The 16491-nt window shown below is 38.3% G+C and overlaps 1 gene segment (V, D, J or C); it reads right to left on the reverse strand.

Annotated features, from left to right (window-relative positions):
- Positions 1-940: 940 nt before the first annotated feature.
- Positions 941-1684, reverse strand: LOC121433422. The segment is given in 2 exon segments: positions 941-1377; positions 1624-1684. Coding segments are annotated over 2 exon segments (498 nt in total).
- Between the last annotated feature and the right edge of the window lie 14807 nt (positions 1685-16491).

Raw genomic sequence — 16491 nt, forward strand, 5'->3', positions numbered from 1 at the left:
CTCAACTGTATTGGAGTTTCTGATTTACACCATTGGGCATACTAATATCTGTTTTCCTGATAATCGTTATTTATCTATTCCTCTCATGACATTAGTATTTTTCTATGCTCTCATGATTAGATGATCTCTGTTTTCTTCTGTGTGCATAGTATGTTGATAGTATATTTGTGTATTTGTTAGCATGGGTGTTTGTATGAGAGATAGTGATATAAAAGCAAAGAGAGAAGAAAAGAGCAGGAAAGCAAAGCAGTAATGGGGAAGACTAGCACATATATTCAAAATATATGATATACTGGAAAAAATTGATTTTAAGAAAATTGTGTATAATGAATTCACATTAATAAAAGAATTTAAGGGACTCCAAGAGGGCTCACATACCAAAGATGCTTGACACCAATCCTGATATCAAATGTGATTTGATTACCATAACCCAAATAACAAAGGGACAATCTAGTCCAAGCTGTTCTCTGATATCCAGAACAAGATTATGTCACATGTACACCTAGAAATATGCACACACTTGCTCACAATACACAAATGCATGCTCACTTTGACAAAGAATTACTTAATCTACTAAAAATGTAATAGAAGTTTAAAGAAAATAAAACAGAAGAGATTGTAACCATTAAGGATGTAAGAAAGACCTAAAGAATATGGAAAAGTGAAAAAAAAACCCTTTCACACAGCTTCCAAAGCAAAACACAATTTGTCACCATCCTCACTTCAGCCCAGAGAGTCCTATGATGAATACCAGAGGTCCAGAACTACAGAAAGATAAATCCCTCATATTCAAGCAGCAGAGTTTGTGGTATTGGGGTACAAAAGATATAGAAAGACAATACTGAATTCTCCTCTGCATTTTCACATACAGAATTTTCATACCTATAGAATTAAGAGATATTTAAACCGTATATCTTGCCCAGGTCTGAAAATATTTTGATCAGAGTTTGAGGCTCACTGTCTCCCAGGCAGAAGAGAGAAGTGTGCAGGTGCAGGACAGCCTGTGGTGCAGGCAGCTGTTGAGACTCTCAGAAGTTTTTGTTGGAGGCTGAAGCACTGTGGGAGGAGTGCTATACCACTGCTGGCAGTAATAATCTGCCTGATCTTCAGTCTGGACACTGCTGATGGTGAGAGTGAAATCTGTCTCAGATCCACTGCCTGTGAAGCGATCAGGGACCCCAGTGTGCCGATTGGATGCCAAGTATATTAGCGGTTTAGGAGTCTGCCCTGGCTTCTGCTGGTACCAGCTCAAGTAGTTCTTCTGATCTTTACTGTATAAAAGACTCTGACTGGACTTGCAGCTGATGGTGACTTTCTCTCCTGTTGACACAGCCATGGAGGATGGAGACTGGGTCATTACGATATCTGCACAGGCACCTGCAATAAGGAATACAAAATGAAGAGTTATAATATGCAATCACAGAATATATTAACAGTTTAAATTTATCATTTAATAACCTTGGAATGTCACCTTGTCAGTGTATATCTTACACAATACTGTAAAAAATATTATGTGTGCTATGATTACCATTAATTAATAAAAAACTACTTTGGACATATAGCACACATTGTAAACTTCTAATATACAAAGAAGTGACTCTGAAAAATTATAATATTTCTCACCAGACACCCAGAACAGCAGGGACATGAGGACATTTGTTTGTGACTTCATCTTGCTCCTCATGCCAATCTCATGCATCTCAGTTCACACTGTAAAAGTCTGGTTTATAAATTCTTAGCAGCTAGACTGGCCAGGAAGGGCCCATGCAAAGCAGTCAGCAAATAAATAAGGAAATGTCTGAGCAGTGTGATTGAGTGGCTAGTGACAATCAAGAGACAAAAATAACACCAAAAGGCAGAATGATCACTGAAAGACATCAGCTTCTAGCTCTCCAACAGAAATTTATTAGGTACTCTAATAACAACTTTGTCTTAAAATCCAAGACATATTAAACCAATTTGCTTTTGCAGAAGTGTTAGGAAAGCTATCTCAGATTAACAGCACTAGGGAAATGATAAAATATGTTCAAAAATTCACAAGAGCAAAAGAAACTTAGAGTAAGAAAACATAAAGTAAAAGAAGAGATGATTGGAGAGGGGAAGAGTGGAAAAGCAAGAAAGAGCAAATTGAGGCTAAATGGGTTTGTTATCTCTCATGTGTAAAGACACTCTTATGCTGAGTGCACCCTGGGCTCCAGTTTCCAGACTAATAGAGAAATAGAAAATCAAAGAGCACCCCAGAATTCACTCTGTGGAAATCCTGTGGAACATTAATTTATGATTGCAATGAGAAAAGTGTTCATCTCAAAGCAAAGGTAAACCCAGCAGGAACAAAGCAGTATCCTCCCCCACAACATCATGAAATTGAAACAGGACTCTAAGTTTGGGAAGACTGAAGGGAAACAAAATGGAATGGATTTCTTCAAGTAGTCATTGCTGTAATTCTTTCTTGATAACTGTTTTGTGATATGTAATTTTACTATGTTAAAGTTAAAACCTTTGTTTTCAGTTAAACAGAAAAGGGGAGGTGATTTGTGAGTCCCCTCTGTGTGCTATGATTACCATTAATGAATAAAGAAACTGCTTTGGACATATAGAAGGCAGAAAATAGGTAGGTAAAGAACACTAAGCTGAATGCTTGGAGGAAGAAGAGCAGAGTAAGAGAGAAGCAATGGAGCCTCCACCAGTGATAGACATGCTGAAACTTTGCTGGTAGTCCTCTAAATCGTGGTGATATATAGATTACTATAAATGGGTCAAATTAATATAAGAGATAGCTAATAAGAATCTAGAGCTAATGGGCCAAGCTGTGGCTTAATTAATACAGTTTCTGTGTGTTTATTTCATGGCTTGGCAAGCAGACTCCATAGAACAGATTGGGACTCACATGGCCAACTAAAATTCATTTATTATATTGAGTCTAATCTTTCTGGGCGGCCAGGAAGAACAAGCCCCCTCCCCTAACATCTGTCTTCATGGTCGTGAAGTGCCTTACTTTATGTTTGTCCTATATTATTTTATGAAGACCTTTGTTAGTACTTATATATGACTGTACAGTGGGTCCTTATTTTTCAAAAGCTGTGCCAACAGTGTCATCATTTTGCTGAGAGTTTCTGGCGTCAGTGACTTTACCAGAGGACACTGAAAATATATATCAGATGGTGCAAAACCTATCAAATGAGGTGAAATCAAGTCAAATAATGCCAAGCTAACTCCAAATAGAGTATTCTAAGGTTTTTCCATATTAGAAGGGAACTCACAGATAATAGCAAATAAATAAGAATGGGGTCCAATATCGAGGTGTAACTTGTGGGGAAAAGAAAGAAGAGTGGGTGGCCTTGCACACCCCAAAGCCATGCATCAACCTGTCCAGCCTCTCAAAGACCATTGGCTGGAGGAGATTCCCCATCAAGCAGACAGTAGTTGTTATTCAAGGTCTACCCAACAGATGAACAACTATCTGATGATCTCGTAAAGCAAGGCTTAAAAGACTATTGCCTATAAATAACTGTATCTGTCTCTATTTTTTCACATGTACATATTCCTTCCCTAATAACAACAGTGGATATTTTTTCTATTGCTTTTTTGTTTATCTTTGAAAATATTCCATCTACAAGGCAAAAATATATTTGGGAGCCGGGCGGTGGTGGCGCATGCCTTTAATCCTAGCACTCGGGAAGCAGAGGCAGGCGGATCTCTGTGAGTTCGAGGCCAGCCTGGTCTACAAGAGCTAGTTCCAGGACAGGAACCAAAAGCTACGGAGAAATCCTGTCTTGAAAAATCAAATATATATATATATATATATATATATATATATATATATATATATATAGCGAAGAACAAGAAGATGATTTATCCTTATATGTATAATTCTGGTGAATAGAAATTATACTAGGATATTTTTCATTACTTGGACTGATTATTACTGAAAGTAATAGTATTCTCAGTCACAAAGATAGCTAATTTTGGACTTTAAAAGAAATTAAAAAAAAAATGGTTGTCCCCGGAAACGAATACACAAGGAGAAATTTCCGGGGGTTTATTGTGGTTTCAAGGTCAAGCATGAAGCAGCTTTGGTTGACATAACTGCCAGTAGTAAAGGACTCCTGTACATACTCCTAACCTTAAAGATAAAACAACTAATTGTTTATTGTTCAAGTCCTTTATTTCAATGTCACTGTCTGTCTGGGAACACTGATCCCTCAGAATTACATGCTTAATTTACTCACCATTCCCAGTCAGCACATCCTCCCTGGCCTGAGAGAAACTGTGGAATCTCCATGGCTCTCTTTCTTATTGTTTACTTAAGAAGTGCTGGGTGACCCTAAAAATGTGATCCATATTTGTCCAGAGGCTTTGCTGGGAATGGAAAAAATGTGATAGAAATGAGACTCTCTCTCTTTCTCTTTCTCTCTGTGTGTGTATAGATGCATGCTGAAAGGGAAATGGAGAGAGAGAGAGAGAGAGAGAGAGAGAGAGAGAAGTGTGGACACATGTAGCTGAGTAGATCGAGAGATACAGAAGATGTAACTGTTTCGAAGACAGATATGTCTGTAGGAGAGATTCATGTGAAGGAAGAAGTATAAGACAGTGTTCAGAATGAAACTGTGGAAAAGGATGTGATTGTGTAAAGGAGAAGTGTGAATGTAGGTAGCTCTGAGGAGAATATATGGAAAATGTATGGAGGGGGTGTAACTCTGAAAATAGAAGTAACTAGAGATGCATTGCTGTGTAGGAGAGAATTGTATATATGTAAAAAGGGATATGAAGCTGTCTGTAAAGTGATGTAACTATATGGAGACAGAGAGATTTTCAGAAAGAAATTTTTCAAAATGTAGTAAAATAAAAAGGTACCATCATAAAATATGTATATTTGATTTTTTTTCTCACAGAAATAAAAGTCTAGCACTCAGATAAATAAGAACTTGTTGTAAGTCCCAGGTAATCTGAAGACATTCTTTTTGCCACTCTGAGTACAGTCCTGGGAGCTCTTATCTCAGGCTGCAGTCATTTTCATCTCCCCTCCAATAAGGTCACTCAAATCCAAGTTCCAACCAATATTCTTGCTGTATTCACTGCATCTACAAGAATAATTGGCACATCTGCAACTATTATTGCATTTCCCGCAGTGCATCTAGTATGGAGTATAATTCTGTGCAGAATTTTCCAGCTCCTGATTCTTTTTTTTTCTTTTTTTTTTATTGAGAAAAGAAGAAAAAAAAACATAAACAAAAAAACAAGTTTCCACCTCTTCCCAGCCTCCCATTTCCCTCCCCCTCCTCCCACCCTTCTCTCCCTCCTCCTACCCTTCTCCACCTCCCCCCACTCCTCTCCCCCTCCCTCTCCAGTTCACAGAGCAGTCCAGGTTCCCTGCCTGTGGTAAGTCCTAGGTCCTCCCCCATCCGTCCATATCTAGGAAGGTTAACATCCAAACTGGCTAGGCTCCCACAACGCCAGCACATAAAGCAGGATCAAAACCCCGTGCCATTGTCCTTGGTGTCTCATCAGCCCTCATTGTTCCCCATGTTCAGAGAGTCCGGTTTTATCCCATGCTTTTTCGGTCACAGTCCAGCTGGCCTTGGTGAGCTCCCAATAGATCAGCTCCACTGTCTCAGTGGGTGGATACACGCCTCGTGGTCCCGACTTCTTTGCTCATGTTCTCCCTCCTTCTGCTCCTCATTGGGACCTTGGGAGCTCAGTCCAGTGCTCAAGTGTGGGTCTCTGTCTCTATCTCTATCCATCACCAGATGAAGATTCTATGATGATATGCAAGATATTCGTCAGTATTGCTCTAGGATAGGGTCATTTCAGGTTCCCAATCCTCGGCTGCCCAAGGAACTAACTGGGAACCTCATCTTGGGCACTTGGGAGACCCTCTAGGGTCAAGTCTCTTGCCCACCCTAAAGTGGCTCCCTTAACTAAGAATTGTGGTTCCGTGCTCCCCTATCCACCTTTCCTTTATCCCAATTCTCCTGTTTCCCCAGGTCCCCCCTCCTTCCCTTCTACCTTTTCTCTCCCTATCTCCCCTTACCCCCATCCCACCCCACCCCCAAGATCCCATTTTCTCCCCGGCAATTTGGTCTACTTCCCTTAGCCTAGAGGATAACTGTATGTTTTTCCTTGGGTTCACCTTCTTACTTAGCTTCTTTAGGTTCACCTATTGTAGACTCGTGGCCCTTATTTATGGCTAGAAACCAATTATGAGTGAGTACATCCCATATTCATCTTTTTGGGTCTGGGACACCTCACTCAGGATAGCGTTTTCTATTTCCATCCATTTGCATGCAAAATTTGAGAAGTCATTGTTTTTTACCGCAGCGTAGTACTCTAGTGTGTATATATTCCATACTTTCTTCATCCATTCTTCCATTGAAGGGCATCTAGGTTATTTCCAGGTTCTGGCTATTACAAATAATACTGCTATGAACATAGTTGAATAAATGCCCTTGTCATATGATAGAGCATCTCTTGGGTATATTCCCAAGAGTGGTATTGCTGGGTCCAGGGGTAAGATGATCCCGAATTTCCTGAGAAACCGAAACACTGACTTCCACAGTGGTTGCTCAAGATTGCATTCCCACCAGCAATGGATGAGGGTACCCGTTCCTCCACAGCCTCTCCAGCAAAGGCTATCCTTGGTGTTTTTGACTTTAGACATTCTGACAGGTGTAAGATGATATCTCAAAGTTGTTTTGATTTGCATTTCCCTGATTGCTAAGGAAGTTGAGCACGACCTTAAGTGTCTTTTGGCCATTTGAACTTCTTCTGTTGAGAATTCTCTGTTCAGTTCAGTGCCCCATTTTTTAATTGGGTTAATTAGCATTTTAAAGTCTAGTTTCTTGATTTTTAAAGGTGAAAGTCCCTTCCATTGCTCAGCTTTCTTATTTTACTCAGTTTCTACTACTTTCTGTGTATGTTCCACGAGCTGATACAGTTCTTGTTCTTTCTGCTTATAATCCATCTGCTTAATCATCCTTTCTAAGCCCACAAAATGTTTTCTTCCTGGTGTATGGTTTTCATTGACTTCTTTTGATTTTCCCAAGTGTTTTGTAACCTGTCCTATAGGATTTTTTCTCCAATTTGAGAAATAAAGGATTCTTATTTATACTGCAAATTATTTACTTGACCCTGGAAATGTTTTATAAGTACTTCTAGAGTTCTGATTTTGTGATTCAGTTTGGCTACTTTGGAAGAGGATTTTTCTAGGACATTTTGGTAAAAGAGTTTCTCTATTTCTCTCTGATGAGATTCCTGTTGTGTTCAATGTTTGCAGCAATGTTGTCTAATGCAATATACAATAAAAGTTTAGGGAAAGGAGTTGTACTTAACCTTGAGGACCAAAAAAGTCAAGCACCCAGCCACAAACTCTTACCTCAACATCAGTCCTAAAATAGCAATCCTGCTTCCAGGAATCTCAGAATGATACTGTATCTGAGAGATATTTCTTTCCATTTTTTAATCCTCTCTAGTTCTGGGATTAAAGGCAACCCCTGCTTGATTTGTATGGCAACTAACTAAACTAATGTGGATACTGGAATTAATGATATGTGTTACCACTGTCTTGCTGTGAGGCTGATCAATGTGGCTGTTTCACTTTCCTGAACACCAAGCAAGCTTTACTTGTTAAAATATAATTGAAATGCCACTACAGTCATCTGTAACCATTTTAATGAAGTTTTAAAAATGCTGTTTGAAGTTTCAGATTATATCCTCACATTATTTATCTCTGAAATCAATTTGTCTAATTTATCTCTCAACTTGCAGTTTTCTCATAGAACCTCTGATATTCAGGAATGAGTAAGGCATGGTGATGGAACAGTTTGGCATGGAGGTTTCCAGGGAAAGAGCTTGCATTTCCCCATTTCAGCCATTCTACAGAGGTATCATCAGAGCAAGGAACTGAGCTCCCAAGGTCAAGTTGAAGAGCAGAAGGAAGGAGAAGACAAGCAATGAAGTCAGGACTCCTAGGGGTTGGTCCACCCACTTGAGGAAGTGTGCCTGTTCTAATGGAAGTTCACCAAATCCAGCTGGACTAGGACGAATTGAGCATGTGATCAAACCAAACTCTGTGAATGTAGCTGAAAATGGGGGCTCACTGAGAAGCCATTGATAAATGCACTGGGACTTGTTTCTACTGCATATACTCACTTTTTGGGACCCTAGTCTATTTGGATGCACAGCTTCCCAGGCCTGAATGTAGGGGGGAGGGCCTTGGACTTCCCACAGGGCAGGGTTCTCTACCCTCTCTTAAAAAGGGAGGCAGAGGGAGAAGGGGAAGTGGGGGAGTGCGGGGGGGTGGGAAGAGGGGAGGAAGTGTAAATTTTTTAATGGAAAATAAAAATAAAAATAATAAAAAAAAGTATTGTCTGTGGCCCTGGGGCTGTGCCTAGACACCATCATTCTTCTCCGATTCTGCATCCTCTCCAGAGTTTTCAAAAGTTCTTGTAACTCTCTCACTTTTTCTGTCAGTTTTACTCAAGTGCTGTCATCTTTGCTGTAGCATGAGCCTGCACTACCTTGGCATCTACAGATTTTAGGTTCTGATCATCTTTGTCATTCTTTTTGTCATCTAATGTAGCATTTTTTCTATTTATTTGTTTATTTTATTGGAAAAGAATTTCCGCCTCCTCTTAGCCTCCCATTTCCCTCCCCCTCCTCCCACTCCTCTCTCCCTCTCCCCACACCTCTCCCCCTCCCCCTCCAGTCTGAAGAGCAGGCAGGGTTCCCTGCCCTGTGGAAAGTCCAAAGTCCTCCCCCCTCCATCCAGGTCTAGGAAGGTGAACATCCAAACTAGCTAGGCTCCCACAAAGCCAGAACCTGAAGTAGGATCAAAACCCAGTGCCATTGTCCTTGGCTTCTCAGCAGCCCTCATTGTCCGCCATATTCAGAGAGTCCGGATTTATCCCATGCATTTTCAGTCACAGTCCAGCTGGGCTTGGTGAGCTCCCAATAGATCAGCCCCACTGTCTCCGTGGGTGGGTGCACCCCTTGTGGTCCTGACCTCTTTACCCATGTTCTCCCTCCTTCTGCTCCTCATTGGGACACCCCTGAAGTCAAACTCTATTACAGAGCAATAGTAATGAAAACAGTGTGGTATTGGCATAAAAACAGAGAAGTCGACCAATGGAGTCATATAGAAGACCCAGATTTTATCCCACAAACCTATGAACACCTCATTTTTGATAAAGGAGCTAAAAGTATACAATGGAAGAAAGAGAGCATCTTCAACAAATGGGTGCTGGCAGAATTGGATGTCAACCTGTAGAAGAATGAAAATAGACCCATATCTATCACCATGCACAAAACTCAAGTCCAAATGGATCAAAGACCTCCTCAATATCAATCTGAACACACTGAACCTGATAGAAGAGGAAGTGTGAAGTACTCTGCAACACATCAGCAGAGGAGACCACTTCCTATGTATAACCATAGTAGCACAGACAATAATTATAACATTGAAAATGGGACCTACTGAAACTGAGAAGCTTCTGGAAAGCAAAGGACAATGTCATTAAGACAAAAGGGCAACCTACTGACTGGGAGAAGATCTTCACCAACCCTGCAACTGACAAAGGTCTGATCTCAAAAATATATAAAGAACTCAAGAAACTAGATTTTAAAATGCTAAATAACCCAATTAAAAAATGGGGCACTGAACTGAACAGAAAATTCTCAACAGAAGAAGTTCAAATGGCCAAAAGACAATTAAGGTCATGCTCAACCTCCTTAGCTATCAGGGAAATGCAAATCAAAACAACTTTGAGATATCATCTTACACCTGTCAGAATGGCTAAAATCAAAAACACCAATGATAGCCTTTGCTGGAGAGGTTGTGGAGGAAGGGATACATTCATCCATTGCTGGTGGGAATGCAAACTTGTGCGACCACTTGGGAAACAGTGTGGCGGTTTCTCAGGAAATTCGGGATCAACCTGCCCCTGGACCCAGCAATACCACTCTTGGGAATATACCCAAGAGATGCCGGACCATATGACAAGGGCATTTATTCAACTATGTTCATAGCAGCATTATTTGTAATAGCCAGAACCTGGAAACAACCTAGATGCCCTTCAAAGGAAAAATGGATAAAGAAAGTATGGAATATATACATATTACTTATTTTTATTTATTTATTTATTAAAGATTTCTGTCTCTTCCCCGCCACCGCCTCCCATTTCCATCCCCCTCCCCAATTCACGTCCCCCTCCCTCCTCAGTCCAAAGAGCAATCAGGGTTCCCTGCTCTGTGGGAAGTCCAAGGAACCCCCACCTCCATCCAGATCTAGTAAGTTGAGCATCTAAACTGCCTAGCTCCTACAAAGCCAGTCCGTGCAGTAGGATCAGAAACCCATTGCCATTGTTCTTGAGTTCTCAGTAGTCCTCATTGTCCGCCATGGTCAGCAAAATATTCATTTTTCTACAAAAAAGTTATATTGTTTAACGTTAGAAATGCAAAAAATTAGAACTGTCGTTTGCTAGATCTGGCCTACATTCATGGATACATTAATCTACACCATTACTTGTCACTTTTTATCAGGTCAATAAAAGCCAGAGAAAACTGTTTTGCTGTACATAAGCAACAACTGTGGTCTTACATGTTGAAGAAGCTCTATAACTAGCTGACAGTTGATGATATTGATCCCAATATGATGTAAATATTCCTCTACTCATTTTATATGAACGAGATGATTTTCTATCATACAGAAAATAAAAATTACATGCCCAATTAATCTATAAAATGTGGCACAGTCTGAGCACATCTCTTCTTCCTCTGTAGCCTAGGAGACTGACCTTTTGTAGTAAACCTTTCTAATTATGTTCTCAGACATTATGAAACCTACTCATAGGTTGTCTCAAATATGATCAGTTAGTGATTTTGGTAAAATACACCACTTTCTATGCTATGTCCTGTTAGCTCAGGGCCGTTAATTCTGACATTTTTCTCTGGTAGTATCCTTGTAGGGGTGTGTAGTGAAAACTTATTTTTCAAATGTTGTCCCAGCAGTGGCACATTTTCATCTGAATTCTAATGACGTTATGACATTCCAATTTCCACCTAAATCTCTTCTTGCATTTATTTCATCTGTCAGAGTAACTGGCAAATCTCCTCTGCTACAGGTACAGCTACCACAGAATACCTAGTATGAATTCTTATTCTTTGTGGAACATGTTTAGCTCCCAATTCTTTAGCTTGGCAAGTCTGCCCTATTTCTCAATTCTCATGTTGTATTAAGATTCTATTACATGGTGTGTTTGCTATATTATCTACTGGAGTCCTGCTGTCTCTGATTATGCTCCATTTCAATCTTGTCTATTAATCCTAAGTCCATGAAATGTTTTATCTATGGTATATGGTTCTCATTGACTTATATCTATTCTCCCATGAGTTTTGAAATTTTCTCTGTAGGATTTCTTCTTGAACATGAGAAATTCAAGGATTCTTGTTTACCCATCAAATCATTAACCAGACCTGGGAGATGTATTATAAGTATGCCGTGAATTGTGATTTTATTATCCAGTCTGTCTTTTTTGGAAGAGCAATTTTCTAATGCATTTGGCAAAGGAGTTTCTCTATTTCTTTCTGTTGAGATGCTCTGAGGGATGCAGTGTGTACAGCTGTGTTGTCCTTGACCCTTTTCATGTAAATTTTAATTCTTGTATTTATGTTCAAATTAAAACCTCACCTTATTTCTCTCTAAAATCAAACTATCTAGCTCATTTCTCAATCTTTATTTTTCTCTTATAACCTCTGAATTAGAATCAGTAAAGGCATGCTGGAGGTTCAGTTTCACATATAGTGATCCAAAGAAAGAATTCACATTTCCTTTATTTGGGTGCAAAACCCTTGGTTCGACATTTTGGAAGAAGTTTCCTTTCTGATCCTGAGGCTCTGCCTAGATGGCATCATTCTTTTCTCCTTCGGTAGACTCTCCAGAGTTTCCAAAAAGTTTTGTACATTTCTCCCCTTCTGCCAATTCTTAGTTGAGGCCTACCAGCTGTGTTTTAACACAGACAAGAAGTTCTAACCTTTGTTGATATACTTCTTGCAATATGACTTAACATTTTCACATTTAAGAATTCTATTTCAGCTTCCATATTTTTTAGAGATATGATGGATGTCCTTTATTTCACCAAGTTCTCTTTTAAGTTCCTTTCATAGACATTGCCTCTTTAAAAGTTTCTTGCTCTGGTTCTGCTGATGATGCTGATATACTTTTGATTTAACTTTACAGCACTTGTTTTTAGAAACATGCTAGTATGTTCAAAATTTTCCAGTTTTTTTTGGAGAAGTATAACATTTCTAAATACTCCTTAGTGATCATCAAGATTTCATTTGAATCTGTTGCAAGCCTCTGTCTCCTATCTATGATATTTAGATATTTTTTTCTTTTTCTCTAGGTTAGTTTGCATGCTTTTTTTCATCTCTTACTTCAAAAAATGAACTTGTGAAATACATTTATATACTGTTATTATAATTTCTATTTCCTTAATTTCTGCCATAATACTTATCACCTCCTAACACTGACTTCCTCTGAGTTTGAATTGATCATTCCCTTATACATTGAGGGTTGTCATTTGATGTTTATATGAGATCACTCTAAATTTGGTCATTTGCTTGAGGACTTTCTGGTTTTTGAATATAGGCATTCAAAGCCATAAACTTTCCTCATAGCAGCATATGCCTAACTCTCAGAGACTCTATATAACTGTGCTGTCATTTTCATTTGATTCTATGAATTGTTTATTTTCTCTCCCTTACTTATTCATTCAATAAATCCATGGTCATTCAAGAGTCTACATGGAAGTCTCCAATTAATAATTCAGACACTGTAATTTCTTTCTGTATTAGTTGCTTATTTTGTTTGCATTCTCTTATATTTTAAGGCTTACATGTGGCCTAAAATGAAATCTTTTTTGTAGATGGTTGGTGGAATGACAAAAGCTATATTTAAAAACATGTATTCATGATAAATGGAATATATTTTAGATTTAATGGTGACAATTCATTTTTCCTATAGCTCAATTCTTAAATTTCTCTGGCAGTACTGAGTTTGATTCTAAAGAAAAGAGCACTGTGCTAAAATTGCCTATTTCTTTTGTATCATGAAAATCTTACCTTTTTTGTCCATTATATCTGTGGGTCCCCCCCTTCCACATTTTGGTCTGTTGGCCACAAGTTCACTAGTACAAAGGGGTAGAAGTGGTAACACAGAGCATTAGATGTCCTATGAACGTTAGGTAAATATCCTTCTGAGAGTTCGTTTCAGTGAAGCAGAACAACTTTCTTCCAAAGTGAATGAAGATAAAATGAATAAGAACAGTGGCTGAGCCATGATATAATTTGTATTAAACAGTGTGATCCTATCATAAATTTTCTAGTACAAGTCTAGGTTATCATCTGTGGAAGCAAAGTCCTATCAAAAATCTTTTAGCACAATGTCTAATTAACTTTGGATAACAGGATTAAGGCTTCTGCAGCAAACTGTCTGAACAGTCATATAGACATAGGTCAGGCTTCCTGTCCTAGAGACCGTCTCCAAATAAATCCAGGTAGAGAACATGGCATCTTTAACTGGGGAGAGGTATTAGGAGAGGTATGCTCTATGTTTCCAAGTTTGGAGAATTCTGCCAGTCCATGGTAGTCTGCAACCTCTGACTAACAGGGCCTCCCAGAATCTATCGAGGTTTGTTTTAAAATACTAAAGTCCCAAAGATTGATGTGTATGTATTTGAAGCTGTTGTGTGTTCTTTTATTAACTCATTTCCTTTTGATTGAGCACTGTTCAAATTCTAATGTAACAGATGTTAACAGAGCTATGCCAGCTTGGTGTGGGGCCCCATTCTCTTTGTAGATTTGCTTCAATCACTTGATATTTGACATATGTGTACTGTTCCTAGTTAGATGTGTTTCTTCAAGAAAACAGATAGCTGAATAGAGCTTTTATATCTAATCTAAAAATATGTATCATTCTTCCTTAATTGGGTCACATAAGATTATTAATAAATGTTTATTATTTATTATCATTTTGTATTTTAGATTGTTATTTATTTTCTTTTTCCCCTACTACTTAATGATATTGGAGTTTCTGGCTTATAGTATTGGACATACTAATATCTCTTTTCCTGATAATTATTTATCTATCCCTCTAATGACATTAACATTTTGACTGTACTCTCATGAATGAGGTGGTGTTTCTTTTTTTCTGTGTGCACAGTATTTTAATAATATATATGTATAAAGTTAATGTATATGCATGAGAGACAGAGAATGAAAACTTAAGGAAGTTCCCAATCTCAAGGTCAAGAACATGAGAAATGAAGACCTACCCCTATCAATGTCTAACAGGTTGGTCTGTGCTCTCTATCTTTGATAAGCATTGTATTTTGCTTTGTGATAGCTACGATGAACTAACATTGTGCTTTGATATCATTTACTGCTGCTCTTTCAGTGTGGACACATGGAGACCGGGGTCTTTTAAATCCAAAGACTCCTGCAGTTAAGCATGTGTTTTCACAGTATGTAAGGGAATACATGGAAACTAAAAGGACAAAAATCCATTTTCTTTAATGTCTAATAGGAAAAGTCTCACTGTCCTTAGTTACTGCTTTTCTCACAAGTCAAATTTTTATCCCTGGTGCATTTGCTTTGTCAATGGCAGCTGGCCAACTCGTGGCCATCTAGGCTCTGCAGTTTGAAAAAGTACAGATGTCTAAAAATCTTTTTTACTATTTAAAAAAAAAGATTCATTGGTGAGGAGTGAGAGGTGCAGTTGTATGTTGGTACTGTCATGATTATTTAGAATACTTACATTGGCTTAGGAAAATAGCTCTTGTGGGTTTTCTTCTAGGGTCCATGAAAACTCCAGACACAAGTACTTGCCTTCCTTAACAATACCAGGCATAAAAACTGTCCTACTGAGCAAACCTTACATCCGAATAGGCCATTATTATTGTTCACTAATTTAGCAAATTTAGTAATTTGCTAAATAGAAATTAGCAAATACTGCAACATTCATGATATCTTTCTGAATCCTTCATGGTTGTGGATCATTGAATTTAGAGTCAAAAAGAAATGTTGAATATTTTTCTCCCTGGGTAGCTTATATGAAACTTACAAAGTGGATGAAGTAGTTCTCATGGAAGTGTCTTCCAAGTCAATTTCTGACAGATTCTTCAAATTCCTGTGAACAAAATATGTGGTGTAATTAAAAAAAGGTTTTATTTACTTTCAAATCCTGAGAGAAAACCAAGGACAACTACAATAGCAAACATTGAATTGGGAATCTCTAGGCCTACAATGCATTGTAGGTCAGTTGAGTTCTCTCATATTTGGAACTGGAATTTGTGTTAGACGGTCTGTGACTCTTAGTAGTACCATTACAAGCACATTAGTGTAGCTCTATTCAAATTCATGTTTATGTATGTATATTTACTTATGTATATTATATATGTAATGTCAACTAAACATAAAATTATCATCTCCTTATAATTTTTCCAAACATCCTTAGGGTTATCTGTTCCATATCTTATCCACTTTTTCTTTATTACCTCCCTGTCTCTACCTCACTTAGATTCATCTCCTATCACTTTTTTCCCATTTCTCCATTTTTTTTTGCCTGTGTTCTTTTAGCTCCATTTTTATAACTTCTTTCTCTTCCGTGGTCCCATTGTACTTTCCTCTTTTAAGGAGTTCTTCAAGGATATAAACTCACATCTAGAGATTTGTATCTAGGACCCACAAAATATAAAGTATTTGATTTTGCCTTTCTGGGACAGTCATCAAGTTCCATCTATAAGCAGATATAATGGTGGGTGTAATTGCAGCTATAATGCAGATGGTGACATTAAGAGAGAAATTATCTGAATGGACCTAATCTAATCACAACAGCCGTTAGAACCTGGTTATCAACTCAAAGAGAAGCCGAAAGGCTCAATATATGAAAAAGACTTGATGTAAAGGATAGTTATAGATGGTGGCTATGGAATGTTTAAAACCATGCCCAACTTATTAATTTAGATCTTGATTGAGCTTGTCCTGAGATCCAAGACACACAATATTTAGAAATGGATGACTAATATGAAGGAAGCATTCCTGGACTGTTTCCAAACTACCTGTTCTTCTAAGCAGCACAGCCATAAAAATTAGAATAGTCAAAGATTCGGTCTTAAAAGCATGCTATAAAGATATTAATTAGGATTAGTATCTTAAAAATGATTAAAGCATACTTTAGCACTGAGTGCTCTCTTGGACATTCAATTCTAATTAGGTATAAGGTGCAGCATACAGGTCCTTGGGCAGAGAGGAAATTGTTTGAATAACAGGCTGTGTAGAGAGAGGGAAGCTGCTGTTTTAGACAGTGTCTAACAGGCTGAGCTCTAACTGCAGTTTGTGATTCAGGCAAATTACTGAGGGAGAGACAATAACAATGTGCAGAGTAATAACCTCTCACATCTTCAGTCTGAGTGCTGATGGTAGTGAGAATGAACTCTG

Source organism: Microtus oregoni, unplaced genomic scaffold (assembly GCF_018167655.1).
Source record: "Microtus oregoni isolate MIOR12 unplaced genomic scaffold, Mior012 000002F_ref0000024, whole genome shotgun sequence".
In the NCBI taxonomy this organism is placed as follows: Eukaryota; Metazoa; Chordata; class Mammalia; order Rodentia; family Cricetidae; genus Microtus; species Microtus oregoni.